At 50.9% G+C, this 13,800-nt stretch overlaps 1 protein-coding gene across 3 annotated transcripts in view; it reads right to left on the bottom strand.

The window, feature by feature from the left end:
• Positions 1-232: 232 nt before the first annotated feature.
• Positions 233-13,800, bottom strand: part of cep170aa (centrosomal protein 170Aa) — a 36,162-nt gene continuing 22,594 nt past the window's right edge. The window contains exons 11-23 of one of the 3 annotated variants that reach the window (XM_080016570.1): positions 12,396-12,779; positions 11,442-11,734; positions 9,421-9,519; positions 8,335-8,452; positions 6,659-8,227; positions 6,292-6,342; positions 4,579-4,867; positions 3,364-3,523; positions 2,841-3,011; positions 2,618-2,706; positions 2,408-2,501; positions 2,271-2,322; positions 233-2,166 (exon numbers count right to left, since the gene is read on the bottom strand). In XM_080016570.1, the coding sequence (XP_079872696.1) occupies positions 1,928-2,166; positions 2,271-2,322; positions 2,408-2,501; positions 2,618-2,706; positions 2,841-3,011; positions 3,364-3,523; positions 4,579-4,867; positions 6,292-6,342; positions 6,659-8,227; positions 8,335-8,452; positions 9,421-9,519; positions 11,442-11,734; positions 12,396-12,779 (3,608 nt within the window). In that variant the 3' untranslated portion in view covers positions 233-1,927. Of the gene's footprint in view, positions 2,167-2,270; positions 2,323-2,407; positions 2,502-2,617; positions 2,707-2,840; positions 3,012-3,312; positions 3,524-4,578; positions 4,868-6,291; positions 6,343-6,658; positions 8,228-8,334; positions 8,453-9,420; positions 9,520-11,441; positions 11,735-12,395; positions 12,780-13,800 lie in introns of all 3 variants that reach the window. The other 2 variants (XM_080016568.1, XM_080016569.1) reach the window with 2 other exon arrangements.

A 13,800-nucleotide genomic window follows, 5' to 3' on the forward strand; every position in this document is an offset into this window, starting at 1 on the left:
AACGCGTCGTCCCCTTGCCCTAAAATAAGCGGCGGAGCAGCAGAGTATGTACACGGTCGGTGCATATTTTGTAGTGAAGGTGGAGCTGGACGTTTCCCTCTGGGCGTGACGTGAACCATGATCACAATTAAAGGCGGTATTAAATCGAAAAAGACTTGGAAAGTATAAAAATAAAAAGGGCTTTTAACTCCCTCCCCTCTCCCCCCCCCCCCCCCCCCCCGTGCGGACCGGACGCCCTGACTTCACTACTGGTTCCGAAATGATTCTTCATATTTCCTTTAAATACACCCAAAGATATTGAGTTATAAATAACCGACATTGAAGGCCAAATCTTTTGATTCTGGGTAGTTTAGATGTATTTTTGTCAGTAACATTAAGGTCCCAGTCCTACAAGCAAGTGCCAAAAGAATGTTTTAGACATTTTTCCATCGTAAATTCCAGCGGGCTTTGAGAGCAGTGGAGCTTTAAAGGCTCATTTTTACCGTCGAGAACATGAAAACGTATTGCTGTGCGTTCCCTTCGGTCCGTATGTGTTCCAGTATCTAAACCATTAAAGTGTCAGTCGAAACGCGGTTGCTTTTTTTTTTTTTTGGCTTAAAAGTTAAACACACTGTGACGGTGAAAGGCGGAATAGAAGCCAATTGGAAATCATAAGACACCGGTGTGATGTACCATAGTTGAAGGTGACTGATTCTCAAAATCCACGTCCACATCAATAATAACAAAAAAAATATATATCGAGTGCATCTTTCCAATGTACAAGTTCTTGGGAGTTCTTTTTTTCTCAGTATATTGTTTGAGGAACATCAGCAACGACAGTGGGTAATGCTACCGGTTTGCTTTGGTAAACGACGCCTGCGGAGCGATTTAACCAGGAGGATGAAGGCGACTTCTGTTTTCCACGAACCGCTCTGTACTTTCCCGAACGAGGGGCCCCTGCGCGCGGCTCTTCACATGCTACCAGTCCTTCACGGTACGGGGAGGGGGGGCGAGAGCAGAGAACGGGTTCGAGGAGGGAGGGGCGACGGGGGTTGGAGGGGCCCCTCCGGAAAGTCTCTCGGGGGCCGGGGTGAGTGTCCCGGGGTCCGGCCACGCCTTCCCCCTCCAGCCCCGCCCCGATCGGCTGTCTTTTTTTAAAACTTTCTGACCCCGGATCTTCCACCTCTGGTTCTCGAGGGGTGGACGGAGGTTCACGTAGGGTTATAACACAATTTAGTTGGTTTTCCTTGTGGAAAAAATTGAAATGAAAATAAAATGACTTACTTCCCCATGGCGCCGATGTGGCTGCGGTTTCTAAATCTAGCGGGTCTGGAATATAAATGTGTTTGGCTTCGTATCTCATTGGGCACTTGTTGAGGCAGCTAAAAGATATTACAGTTCCACTGAAAGTTGATAAAAAATATGGCAGCACCGTGTGCTGTATTTGAACAAAGTGTGTGTATAGAGTATCTGGTATTGCATTTTTTTCTTTTTGTACAGTGACTTCCATTTGGTAAATGACAGAAAGTGAATCAGTCTATAATATTGTACTATTACGCGTGCTAGTTTGGAGAACTGCTCTGTTTCGGCGGAGGATCGAGGAATCCACTATTATAAGGCATGTTGCTGAGTGTGTTGAGAGAGAGAGAGAGAGAGAGAGAGTTCTGTAGCGGTCGGATCAGGTTTGCCATCAGCTCCGTTAGTCCATGGGGGGGTGGTGGTTGTGGTGGTGGTTCCGGGGGTGTTGGGTTTGGCCGCTGAGCACGGGGGAAAAAAAAAAAATGTAACGGGCGACCGAGAGTCTCCAACAACACGGCTACACGGACTGACTGCTACGGCCGTGTGGGCGGGAGGCGTTGGTCCGTTCAGGATTCTAAAGTGGATGTTGCGTCCGTCGGGGGCTTTATTTACACTCGGACACGGACGTCGCTGTGCAACTCCCTCCGTCTCACTTCCGAGCCGCCGCCTCCTCCCCGCTGGGCCGGACGCGGCCGAACCGCAGGCCGCCCACGTCGGGCCCCCCGTCCTCCAGGCCGGCGGCGGCCGGACCCCCGGGTCCCGGCGGGATCTCCGGGGGCCGCGACCCGGCGGCGGTTTTGGGGGCCGGCGTCTTGGTGGTGGGGCTGGCGAGGTCCAGGCCGGCCAGCGCCTCCAGGGTCCCGTCCGGGTCCACCATCACGTTGATCACTAAAGCACCGGGGACGGGGAGGAGCTCACATTAGTACACACTCATACACGTCGTTTTTATTTTTTTCTTCCCGGGGTGTGGGAGTCCGCTCTAATTCCTCTACCTTGGAGCTGCTTCTCCACCCGCTTCAGCTCCAGCAGGATGGACGAGATCTCCTGCAGAGGACGGAGGGAAACAAATTTAGCAGCGACCGCGGCGTTTCTCGCGGGGAGGCGGGCGCGGTTCTCCGGCTTCCCTCACCTTGTTGGACGTCTTCAGGAGCGGAATGTCGCTCTCGGCTCTGAGTTTGCTCTCGATCTCCTCCCAGTTTCTGTCCTTGTCCTTGAACAGGATCCTGCGGCAGAGTCCGGGACAGAGCGGGCGACAAAACACGGGGTCACATTTCCGTGCCTTTCGGGACTGTTTTACTGTTTTAAAATGTTTTACTTTCACCAAAAGCGGCACATTCACCTGATTTTTCCCGCCGTCTTGTCCACGGAGTGTCTTATCTTGGAGGAGAGCTGGGAGACGGAGGTGATGAGCAGGCTGTCCAACACCGCCTGGACACACAACAGACGCAATCCCACTCGGTCAACGACTCCGGACGACTTTGCCGAAACTGTCCGAGGCTTGGTGCGGTAGTCCCCAGAGCCTCCCCTCCATCCCTCGCTCCCTCCCTTCCTTCCCCTCTCACCTCCTCGCGGTTCCACGTCCGTCTCCTGAGCGTCCGGGGCTTCAGCGTGTCGGGGGCGCGGGGGCGGAGCTCCACCGGCCGACCGTTCACCTCGGGCGGCGCCTGGCCGGTCGGGATCACGGGCGGGATCTTCCTGAAGTTGAGGCTCTCGTCGAAAACCCGATCCACCAGCTGTGGATGGGGGGAGGGGGGTGGGGGGGAAGAGGGCAGGATATGACAGAAATAGCCATTAAAAAACATTAACATATACATGTATGTGTATTTGTTGGGAGCAGTGGAGAGGGTAATGTAGATATTAAATGGAAAAACTCAATTAGCACAGTTAGCCCACTCAATTAGCGCAGAGATGACGAAAGATACGTGAAGAGAGCAAGCTCAGGAGTCCTCGAGAAACAAAAGAAAAGGTGGAGGCGGCGAAGGGATGATTCAAGCGTGGAAGAGGAAGGAGGAGGAATAAGAAGAAGACAAGCACCTGTCTCATGCCCTCCTGTATGTCCAGCTGCGAGGGGCGCGCGGAGCCTACCTCTTCCCGGGTGTCGATGGCCGAGCCGGGCGTGGTGGCGGCCGTGCTGACGGTGGTGCTGGGCGCTGTGCCGGACGAGCTGACCGAGTCGATCTCGCCGGCCACGTCGTGGATCTCGCGCGCCAGGATGGCCAGGTCCTTGGCCAGGTCCTGGCTGATCCTGCGCACACAGGGGAATAACCTGTTTACCATCAGACGGGGTCCTCAAAGACTTTGGCACAAGTGCAAAGGACACAAACAGATAATGACTGGAGATACTACAGCGGGCTCTGTGGAATACTCGATTCTGATTGGCCGGTAGTCGGTTATTTCCGAATAATGACCGCTCATCTGTTAATTATGACCGTTGCCACGGGCAACCATTTCTCCGCCGGGATTCACGTCCCGCTGTATCGCTCCGCCTTCATGTTCTCGCTAATGCTGACATTGTCTGGTGGCGCCACCTTGTGCCGCTATATAGAAACTACAATGGAGACTTGGTTTAAAGCAACGGCCTATTCAGCATGACTCATTTCACCATTCATTTAAATGTCAAATTTGACATTTATAACAGTGAATAGGTGAGCTCATATGTAGGACGATTTGTAGGACCAATAGCTTGCTGCGTTGGTGCAGTTATGTTTCCGCGGACTAATTTTCCTGGCGGAAATGAAGCAGCTATATGGAGCTGACCAGACATACAGTACTAGTTCCTAACATCATTTCAAATCAACATTCAGTCTCAACATATTCATTTATATAGTGAGTAGCGTAAGTGTAGTGTAACAGCCAATTTATGAATTCCCTGCTCGGGCTTATTTTGCGATAATGTCCGTCTGAACATTATATTACTTACATTACATTACTTTACTGTATACTATGACTTTACTTTATATTATTACTTACTTATATCAACATTCTGAAACCATATTCATTCAAGTTTTAAGCAGCGATTTATTTTTTATTATTAAGACTTTTTCAGTTTTTTTGATTTTACATTTTGAGAATTGAGGAAAAAAAAAAGGGATTATTTCTTCCATTTACACTACAAATCACATTTTAAAGAGGCAGGAGAACAAAAACTGTTGCCTTTAACTTAACAGCTCATAAATTGTCATGCATCATATAAGCAGCTGTGAGGGATAAAACCAAAGTGCACCAGAATCATGGCAGAATGGCATGATTTCAAACAGAACTCAGCCATGCACAGACAAACAGAGCGGTAGAGATCAGTACCTGGCGATCTCCTCGCTGTGCGCCGTGCAGTCCCTGATGTACTCGTCCTGCTCCTTCATCCGGGACCTCATGGCGATGCCCCCCGGACTGGACACCATACCGGGCCCCGGGGCGGCGCCCAGCCTCGTGCCCGAGCCCGGCACCGAGCCGCGGTGCAGGGCGGGCGGGTGGTGGGGGCGCAGGTGGGAGCGCCCGCCGTACTTTGGAGGGTTGCGGCTGGAGCCGAACTCCTCCTCCGAGGTGGAGCCGTACTCCGGCGGGAGGCGCCTCCACCGGCTGCTGCTGGAGACTGCGGAGGTGATGGACGGAAAGGTCGGATCAGCGTTTACATTCTGAATTATTTCATCAAATTGTTATCCCTCATTAAATTATCGATAAGCTTGTGCGAGCAAGAGAGGTCCGGGCGAACTCAGGATTTGCCCCACAGCCTCTAATGCAGATGTATTTAATAGAAACACTACTGTGTGTTATTTTGAAAAGGTAGACTAACGCCCAAACATTTTTCATGTTTTAAATGTTTGCCAATCTTGTTAGTATCAACTGACTGCATGTTAAATGCAGGGGGGCTGACGGAGAATGATGCAGCAAACGTTTTCATGTATTTTTAAACCGTTATGTGTTTTTTATGTTTGCATGGAGATCTGCGGGGAATTTCAAGCAATGACAAAAGCCAGATCGAACTCAAAGAAAGGAATAAACAAAAACAAAAAAACCCGGTGAGTTCGTCCTCCCGCCACCTGAAAAGCGTCCCTAAGCCGGTCGAGCCCTTGGGGGAAACGTTAAGCTCATTCATTTCCAAGTGGTCGCGTGTTCGGCCGCGACCAGAGTTAATAGAGCCGGTATTGCGATGAGACGGCAACATGCTACCCCGGGATTCCTCAGTGGTTAAAGGGGGGGGGGTCCGGGGACCCCCCAGGGGTCCTCCAAGAGGTTCCAAGGGGTCCCCAGCAAAATGATTAATAATTAAACTGGTAGAGAATGTACAACAATGACTGTTTTGATGATAGTCTCACTGTTATCTCTCCTTAACTACAGTATAGGCAGGTATGGAAGATTCGACTAAACCATATCAAACAATAACAAACTCCCCAGATTGGAGTCCCAGAGTCAAAATCGTATCAAATTGAGGGCGGGCCCTTGACATGGAAAAGGTTGAGAATCAATGGCTTATTAGCGAGCAAGTACACATACTGTACGTCCACAAGGTGGAGCCGTTTCCTAGAAAAGATTCTCTTTTCTCTGGCTCAGATTCTCTTTTTTTTTTTTCCAGTGCTCAAGTTGAAAGTGAATATTCTACATAAAGTAGAAGTGGGATAGAAGCGTTAATCATCATCATCATCATCACTGTATTTTTTTGGGACGGCGAAGACGGAATTGAAAAAGTAACACTGCAACGAGCGTCAGAGCTGGGTCACCGCATCAGTTTGTTTGGGAAAACAATACTACCATAACTTGAAGGTACCTCATCCGGGATCGTTATATTTCCCCGGTATTCCCCTGACTTTTAGAATGCAAAGAATAAAAAAATAAATAAAAATTGAAAACAAGCTGCATTAACGGAGGGTGAGAAGCTGATAACAAATCACAAATCCAGCTGTTGTGTGACAAAATCCTTTTTTTGATGCTCCTATTGTTGTGACCCAGGCCTGATAGATCCCCACTCACACACACACACACAGGTCTAATGAAGGCTCTACAGCTTTGGTACAATACCCATCAGCTCCTCCTCTGTAGCACCGCCCTCAGGTTCAGGCTGAGGGCTCTCTGGAAACCACGGACAATGGAAACCAACATACATTGTGGTCACAACACGATGGAAATGTGCAAAGACAAATGTGTCTTCAGACACAACAAACACTTGTGACGGGTGAGAGATGCTGTGTTATTCCAAGACACACCTTTACACTGTAGTGTGCGGTGTTTGCATACTTTATTTTATCAGATACAGTATGTCATCCTGGGAATTTCCACATTCTATTTGATGCATACTATGGTGTCGGACGTACATCAATTAGCCAAATGAGCACTTATTTGGCTATATGGCCAATTTGGCCATTTCAGACACAGTGCCCATGCTCACCTGTAGGGGAGCAGTAGCCAGAGGTGGCAGTCCTGGGCTTGGCCTCGGTCAGCTTGGACACGCTGTTGGCCCTCATCCTGGGCGTGAGCCTGTTCTCCGTGGGGGTGGAGGTGCGCAGGCCGAGCCTCAGCGCCGTCTCTGCAGACAGGCGGGAAGAGGAGGTGGAGCTCCGCGTCACCGTGCACTCCGAGTCGCTGCGCGCCGAGAAGGAGCGCGGGCCACGCGGCTGCGCCAGCAGGTCCAGCCTGGTCGGGCCCTTCCGTCCCGATGGGGGCTTGGAGGTGGAGCTGGTGGTGGACACCTCCGAGGCTATAGAGAGCCGGTCGGCGTCGGCCAGCTCGGTGTCGGAGGTGTCGCCCAGCCGGGCACGGCGGAGGAGAGAGGCCCTCGTGGGCCGCGGCTGAGGCAGCGACGCCTGCTTCCCCAGGGAGGAGGCGGTGGCGGCCTGGAGAGTGCGGCCGCTTTTAGCCGAGCCACTCCCCGAGGTCTTGGCGGACCTGCTGGAATTCAGGAGGTCGTCGGTGGAGAGGTGCGAGGTGCGAGAGCGCCCCGGGTGCAGCAGACTAGATCCAGGCCCCGAGTAGGTCTCCTGGTCCGAGGAGAGAATGTCAGAGATGGGGAAGGAGGAGGTCTGGTCATCGTCGGTCAGGTCCAGGGAGGGCTGCCGCCCCCTGGAGGACGGCTGCGTTGAGCGCCGGGCGTTGCTGCGACCCGTCACCTCCGGCGTCCTGCTCTTGGTCTTCCTCTCCAGGCGCTCGCGGGCGCTGCTGCTGTTGGCAATGCTGGCCTTGGAGGAGGTGCTCATGTTGCTCTTCTCGCGGTGCATGCTGCTGAACGAGCGCCGCTTCTGCATGCCGCCAGCTGCCACTCTCCTCTCGGACTCCGTGGCCACCTGGCTGGCCGTGCTGGCCGTGTCCACGTCCGACTCCGGGGAGATGGAGCCGGCGCCGGGAGGGAAACCCAGTCCCTGGGTGGGGGCCTTGGATTTACTGCTTCTGTGGTCTAGTTTGTTCTCATCTCTCAGCTTCGCTTCTAGGAACTCCATGACGGCCTCGGTGTCCTTGAGGAGCGTGGCGGTGTCCATGCTGCCCACCGAGTCGCTGCGGTCACGGCCGCCGCCTCCTCTGTTGATGCGGGGAAGGAGCTCTGTGGGGACATTAGCGCTGGGCTTCTCGATAGTGAAGCTGCCCTGTCGCACCAACCATGTCCCCGCCTTCTCTGCACCTTCCCCACCCGCTCCTTTCCTCTCCTCTGACCTTTTCCTCCGCTCCGCGGAGGCGGCGGCTCTTACGGCGGTTTTGGACGGAGAGGAAGTGAGGCTTTGCTTTCGTTTGCCACCGCTCATCTCGGCGTCCTCCATGGCCACGTTGGACTGGCCGTCCCCTTTGTGCTCCATGTGGCTCTCTTTCTCCTGGAGCTCCGTGTCCTGCTTCTCGCCAATCTCGGACCTCAGGCCCAGGGCTTTAGCGCCCGATTTGCCGCGGGGGTCGTCCACGGGAAGCTGGGGGAGAGTCCTGCGTTTACTGGAGGTAGAACCGACGCTGCAGAGCGACACACCAGACTCCGCTTCTATGAAAGAAGAAAGAAAGAAGAAAAGCAGCGCATGAATGGTATGATATCACATGTATGTAGCATGTATAGTCTTATATATCTATGCTTTATCATGTTCTCTGTACCTCTTTCCTTGTGCAGAAAAGCGGGCGTCTCTGCTCCTGACCCCTCGGGGTCGGTCCTGGTGTGATTAGCGGCGACGCTGGCCCACTGGGAGACCCAGCTCGAGTCACCAATGAGAGCCTGCAAAGAGTGACACGAGGGAAAAGGAGAGTGGAGAAATGCAGGAATCAATCAACCAACACAGTGGGCAGTGTGCCGTTCGTAGACCACGCACAACATATACAGTAGTGTTTTTCAAGAGTTTTTTCTGGGGAACTGCTTTTTTATGACAAAACTATCACGACCCACTTAACAATGAACCTCATCTATAAACAACGATAATTCTTAACATTTTTTTCATAGCCAGCTCCGCATGAAACACTGATATTGTAGCTTGAATGGGTAACACAACCATTTCTAGGACATAAGAAACGTTAAAAAGAAATTGTGCAGATTTTGAGATGTGCCGACCCAAATAAAATCTCCTATGAACCACCCGTTGGCCGTGCTCCAGACTTTGGAGAACACTGATCTACAGTACCTCACTTAAACTGACATGAGAGACTAAGATACTGTACCGGGTGCTTCACGTCTCCCAACTCTCTTCACATTTTACAGGTTAAATAACCACTGCTCGTCTTAGCGGCAGAAAGGCACTTCGTCACAAGACAGTATGAACCTTGAGCAGAAAGCCTGTCAAAGCGCGTACACACACACACACACACACACACACACACACACACACACACACACACACACACACACACACACACACACACACACACACACACACACACACACACGCTGTCCCTTCCCTCTCGTCTTAGGGGAAGTGGCCTCCGGGGAGGCGGGTGTCTTCCCTCATCTCTGTACGATCATCTAGGTCACTCTCCGGGGGGACTGGCTTCCTCCCCCCAAAAAAGGGGAAAGAGAGTGTGATGGGGCCGTGACTCACATGAACCGACTCATCCGTGAACCATGGCCTCACTATCTTCCTCATTTTTACCAGCGCACGGAGCATCCACCAAACAACCACTTGGGTGATACAGTCTGTAAAAGCAATTTGATGGTGAAAGATAAGACAAGTCTTAAGTGGACGCTTATTTTACCTCCTTCACCGCTTCTCCCGCCTCCTTGCCTCCTCCTCCTCCCTTTAGGCTGGAGGATATGGACGAGTCCGGGTTCTGGTTCTGGTCCACTCCAAACACCTGGGTTAGGACGACAACAATCGCGCGGTCATTCATCAACGCCCACTTAAAACCCCTTAATGTCCTGCTTAATAATCACGGAAACGCAACACTTGGACGGAAGACGTTGGAAACTCAAAGCGCCATGGCAACAGCGAGGAAGGAAGGAAGGAAGCGCGCGTTCGCACAAACAGACGACCGCTTAAAAAGTATGGGAGCGGGGAGGGAGCAGAGCGGCAACTCGTGTGTCAGCTAATTACAGCAATTTGCATAATGACACTTCCTGCTCTGAATGAAACGCAGTCGAGTCGATGTGAGATACGCTCAATTAGTTCTATCACAGAAACAATTTAACTAACATAACATATCTAACTATGAGTTTACATTTATGTGAGAGTCTAAGGGAACACACGCCTATTGCTGCCACTTTCTGATAAAGAATATATATATATATCAGAATACCAAAATATAACACATCACAGCATCTAATTAGTGCTCACATGACATCTATTCGATGTCAGTAAAATAACAACATCTTTCACAGTGTCTGCTCTTTCTTTCTGTGCACTTTTCACCATAAAGGTCAGAGACAAATCTGCCTGTTCTTTTCGCTGTTATTCAGAGAATTTATGTGAAGGAATATTTCACGCAGGGAAACTATTTGATGTTCATCCGGTCCGTTCTTCTCATTTTGGCATCATCGTCATCATTATCATCATCACCAAGTGTTGATCAAAATGGTCAGCACGCGTCTGAAGCTCCAAGTCCATTTCTGAGATGGAGAAGCACAAGGAACGTCACGGTCCCCAAAATCCAAGAACTGGAACCAGAAGAAGTCAAAAGACAGGGCAAGAGAAATGCCTTTTGTAAGAATGGCTGTTATTTTTCGCAGAATTATCTTTTTAGATTTTTGATGTTTTCACTTTTCCGTCTGGATATGGCCGTCGGCGAAACGGCAAACCAGGCAAAAACACAGAGAAGAATTCAACCTTAAATCTTTTGCTTAGTTCATTGTTTTGCCCCTTGAAGACATGTCCTCGCCGACCGTGAAAGAGCAGCGTGCTCTGCACCACAGCGGCGAAACGGGCGGTTTCCCCGGAGCCTCGTTTCATAAAGGAGGGCGACGCTCGATGGAGCAAATCTCCTCAGGCTTTTCCGCCGTCCGTTGGTTTCATCAGCGGGAGTAAAAGGGAGTTTGCGGTCTGCCCGGGGCCACCGGCGGCCGACAGCTTTGTTTTAGTGGGGAACAACAGGACGGGGGAGCCCAGGGGACTCACTAGTTCTGAAAGTGCCGGCCAAGCAGGTAATGAAGGGGAATGTATTCACCTTGTTCAGTGGAACGTTAGTGCTTAGTCAAACCCTTCTCTACCAGACTGAACTGTTAACACAGCGTTAAAGCAGTTTTGGGCATAAAGTGCAGCATATGTCCTGGGCCTCTACTGGATACGATACATATTCAACAAATACCGCACTAAAATCAGTTTTCCTTCTAGGTTTTTTTTTTCTTTTAAACCAAACACCCTAGATCAAGCTAGATATACACTCTTTTAATTAGTTAAAACCATTATTCATTTCCATAGTTCCTGTTCGTTGTCAAAATATGATAAATGTTAAAGGGTCGCTGAAGATATTGGGCAGTACACGGCAGCTCTCAAGGGCATGGGCTTCAAAAGCTAATTAAAGATAGCCAATGCATCTCCAAAGCAAAAGTCTGGACAGATATGCTTCATATGTTCAGAGAGAGAATGACTATTTGTTGCCTTTAAAATGAACACAACACATGACATCACAACTACAGCTAGAAGAAACTTGTGAAACTGATATGTCGTAAGCTCACAAACAGAAATCAGTGTCCTTAAAGTTATGTCATATTTTAGTTAAGGGGTGAGACATCTCATCGTGTTAAAACAACCTGCTAAAAAAAACGGTCTCATCTCTCCCACCTTGTCTATCATCCGCCGCGCCTCCTCCTCCTCTGGGTTTCTGTTCTCCAGCTCGATGGTGTAGGTCCCCTTGTCACTGTGGTCGTCCTCGGGCTCCCCGCTGGCCGTCTCGGCCCCTCCTCTGCCTGGGGCGGAGGCCTCCTCGCTGGGGCTGGTGGGACTGACCGTCTGCAGCCCCGTGCTGACCGAGCTGCGGCCCACGCTGGGGTCCTCGGACCTTTGCTTTAGAAGCACGCGGGCGGCCGTTGGGGCCCCCGCGGCAACCGTGGCCGATATGGGCGCATGGCCCCTACCTGTAGTGAAAACGATCTAGTAAATGAACACCGAACTTACAGACATGGAACTAATCACTTATATGTGCGTGTCCACCAACCTATCAATACATTAAGATACAGTTTCATTTGAGTCGTGTCCTATGTGACTTTAGGTGGTCCATATACAATTAAGTGCACTGGTTTACAGTATGGTAATGCTTTAACGGTGACATCGTATCAGCGCTCAAACCAATTCAAATGCATGTCAAGGGCCCGCCCGACATGCCAAGGGCAGTCGAATCAAAAATTAAAAGGTTGTGTCTCGGGCCCCAATCGCCCCTCCAGAAGCCCCACCCCTGTCCTAAACCTTATAGGTGCTGATGTGTTATATCTGCTGCTGAACAGTTTGAACATAATAACTGACAAACAGTCATTAGATATATAAATGTAGAGTAATAGAAATACTTGAAAACAAAGCTAACTTTAACATTGGCAATATTCTATCATAACACTGTCGTAACACTGTAGTAAGTTAGAATAACCCATCTGTTATTAGCCGTGTCCATACTGTTGTATACATATTATTATTTTTATCCATCATGTACCATCCATCATATCCAACTATCCAACTATATTCATATTTATCTTCTTACCCAGGCCAAACAAACAGATTCTGATTCCGATATTCAAGGTGCATCACCTGAGTCCAAGGCTGAGTTGGTGGTGGCCGAGGTGGAGATGCTGAACACCTTGGGGTGGGAGGGTGAGTGGGGGTACAGTCCTTCCCCGCCGGGCTCTCCCCCCAGCGGCGTGCTCTGGGAAAACGAGTACGAGCGGCGTTTGCGGGGGTTCTCCTCGTCGTAGAGCTCGATCATGAAGGCGGTGCGCGTTCCGGCGGCTTGAGTCCTGCCGGCGGTGCTGCTTCTGCCACCACCGCCGCCGACCCCACCGCCGCTACCTGCCCCACCATGCCCCTCGCCCCTCGCCGCTCTCAGCCGCTCCTCGAGGGCGTGGTGTCGGCCGGCGAAGCGCAGGCCCAGGCCGTTCTCCGAGTCGCTCTGGGTGCCGTCCTCATGCTTGCTGCCTGTTGGGCACGCGTGGCACAGCGACATTTAGGGATTTACAAATATCAAACATCACAATGCCTTTTGACAAATAACTCGTTATGGAAAACAGGACATGTATAAACAGCCTGTGAAGTTCAGAAAAATTACATTACTTTACTGTGATGCAGCTTTATTTCATTATCCCGTCGAGCCGTAGCTACATGTATGTTAAAACAAAACACAGCACTGAAGGCAACAAACCATTCCGGGGGAAAAGTGTCTCTTTCAATTCAAAATCCAAACCCTCACATCAAGAGTCCTATTCACTTCATCCCAGTCTAATAGAGGCTTGCGGTTGTACAGGGTTACATTACGTTTATTATGGTTACAGAATCCAGCGTGTTGAGACCCAGTGAAGGACACAACATGCACGCAGCATGTCGCGTACTGTAAGAGAATGAAATGTCACTTCTACTGTGCATTCTCACAAACACCATCCGGGGGACTCTGAAATAGGCGGGAAAGTATGATCATGCTAGTGATTTTGCCTGCACGCATGTCTCCCCCAAAAAAGCTAAAACAAAACAGCGATTCGCAAAGACTAGAACTACATGGATCGACAACATTCATAAAAACCGACCGGCCAGCAAACTAATGACAGCCATAGAGAATCATACACACACACACACACACCGTACTCAAAACTGGACCTCAGTCAAAACAAATCCAGAGCGGCCCACTTACCCACCATGGTGGTGCTACGTCTCCGCTTCCCCTCCACTGTCTGAGCCCAAACCTAGTGCGGAGGCAGACAGCGTGCCACGCTAATCCAGCCCTGCCACCCACCATGTCCCTGGTTCTCTCCCTGGCAGAGAGAGGGGGAGGCCTGAGCACGCGGGGCAAAGGGCGGGGGGAGTGAAAGGAGGAGTGGTGGTGGTGGTGGTGGGGGTGGGAAGCTGGGTCACGGTGTGTGTGTGTGTGTGTGTGCATGTGGGGAGGGGGCGTAAAAGGAGCTTTTGGGGATGTTTGAATGGCTAGGTGGGGGCGGGGCAGGGGGTC

This window comes from Zeus faber, assembly GCF_960531495.2.
Source record: "Zeus faber genome assembly, chromosome: 16".
Classification (NCBI taxonomy): domain Eukaryota; kingdom Metazoa; phylum Chordata; class Actinopteri; order Zeiformes; family Zeidae; genus Zeus; species Zeus faber.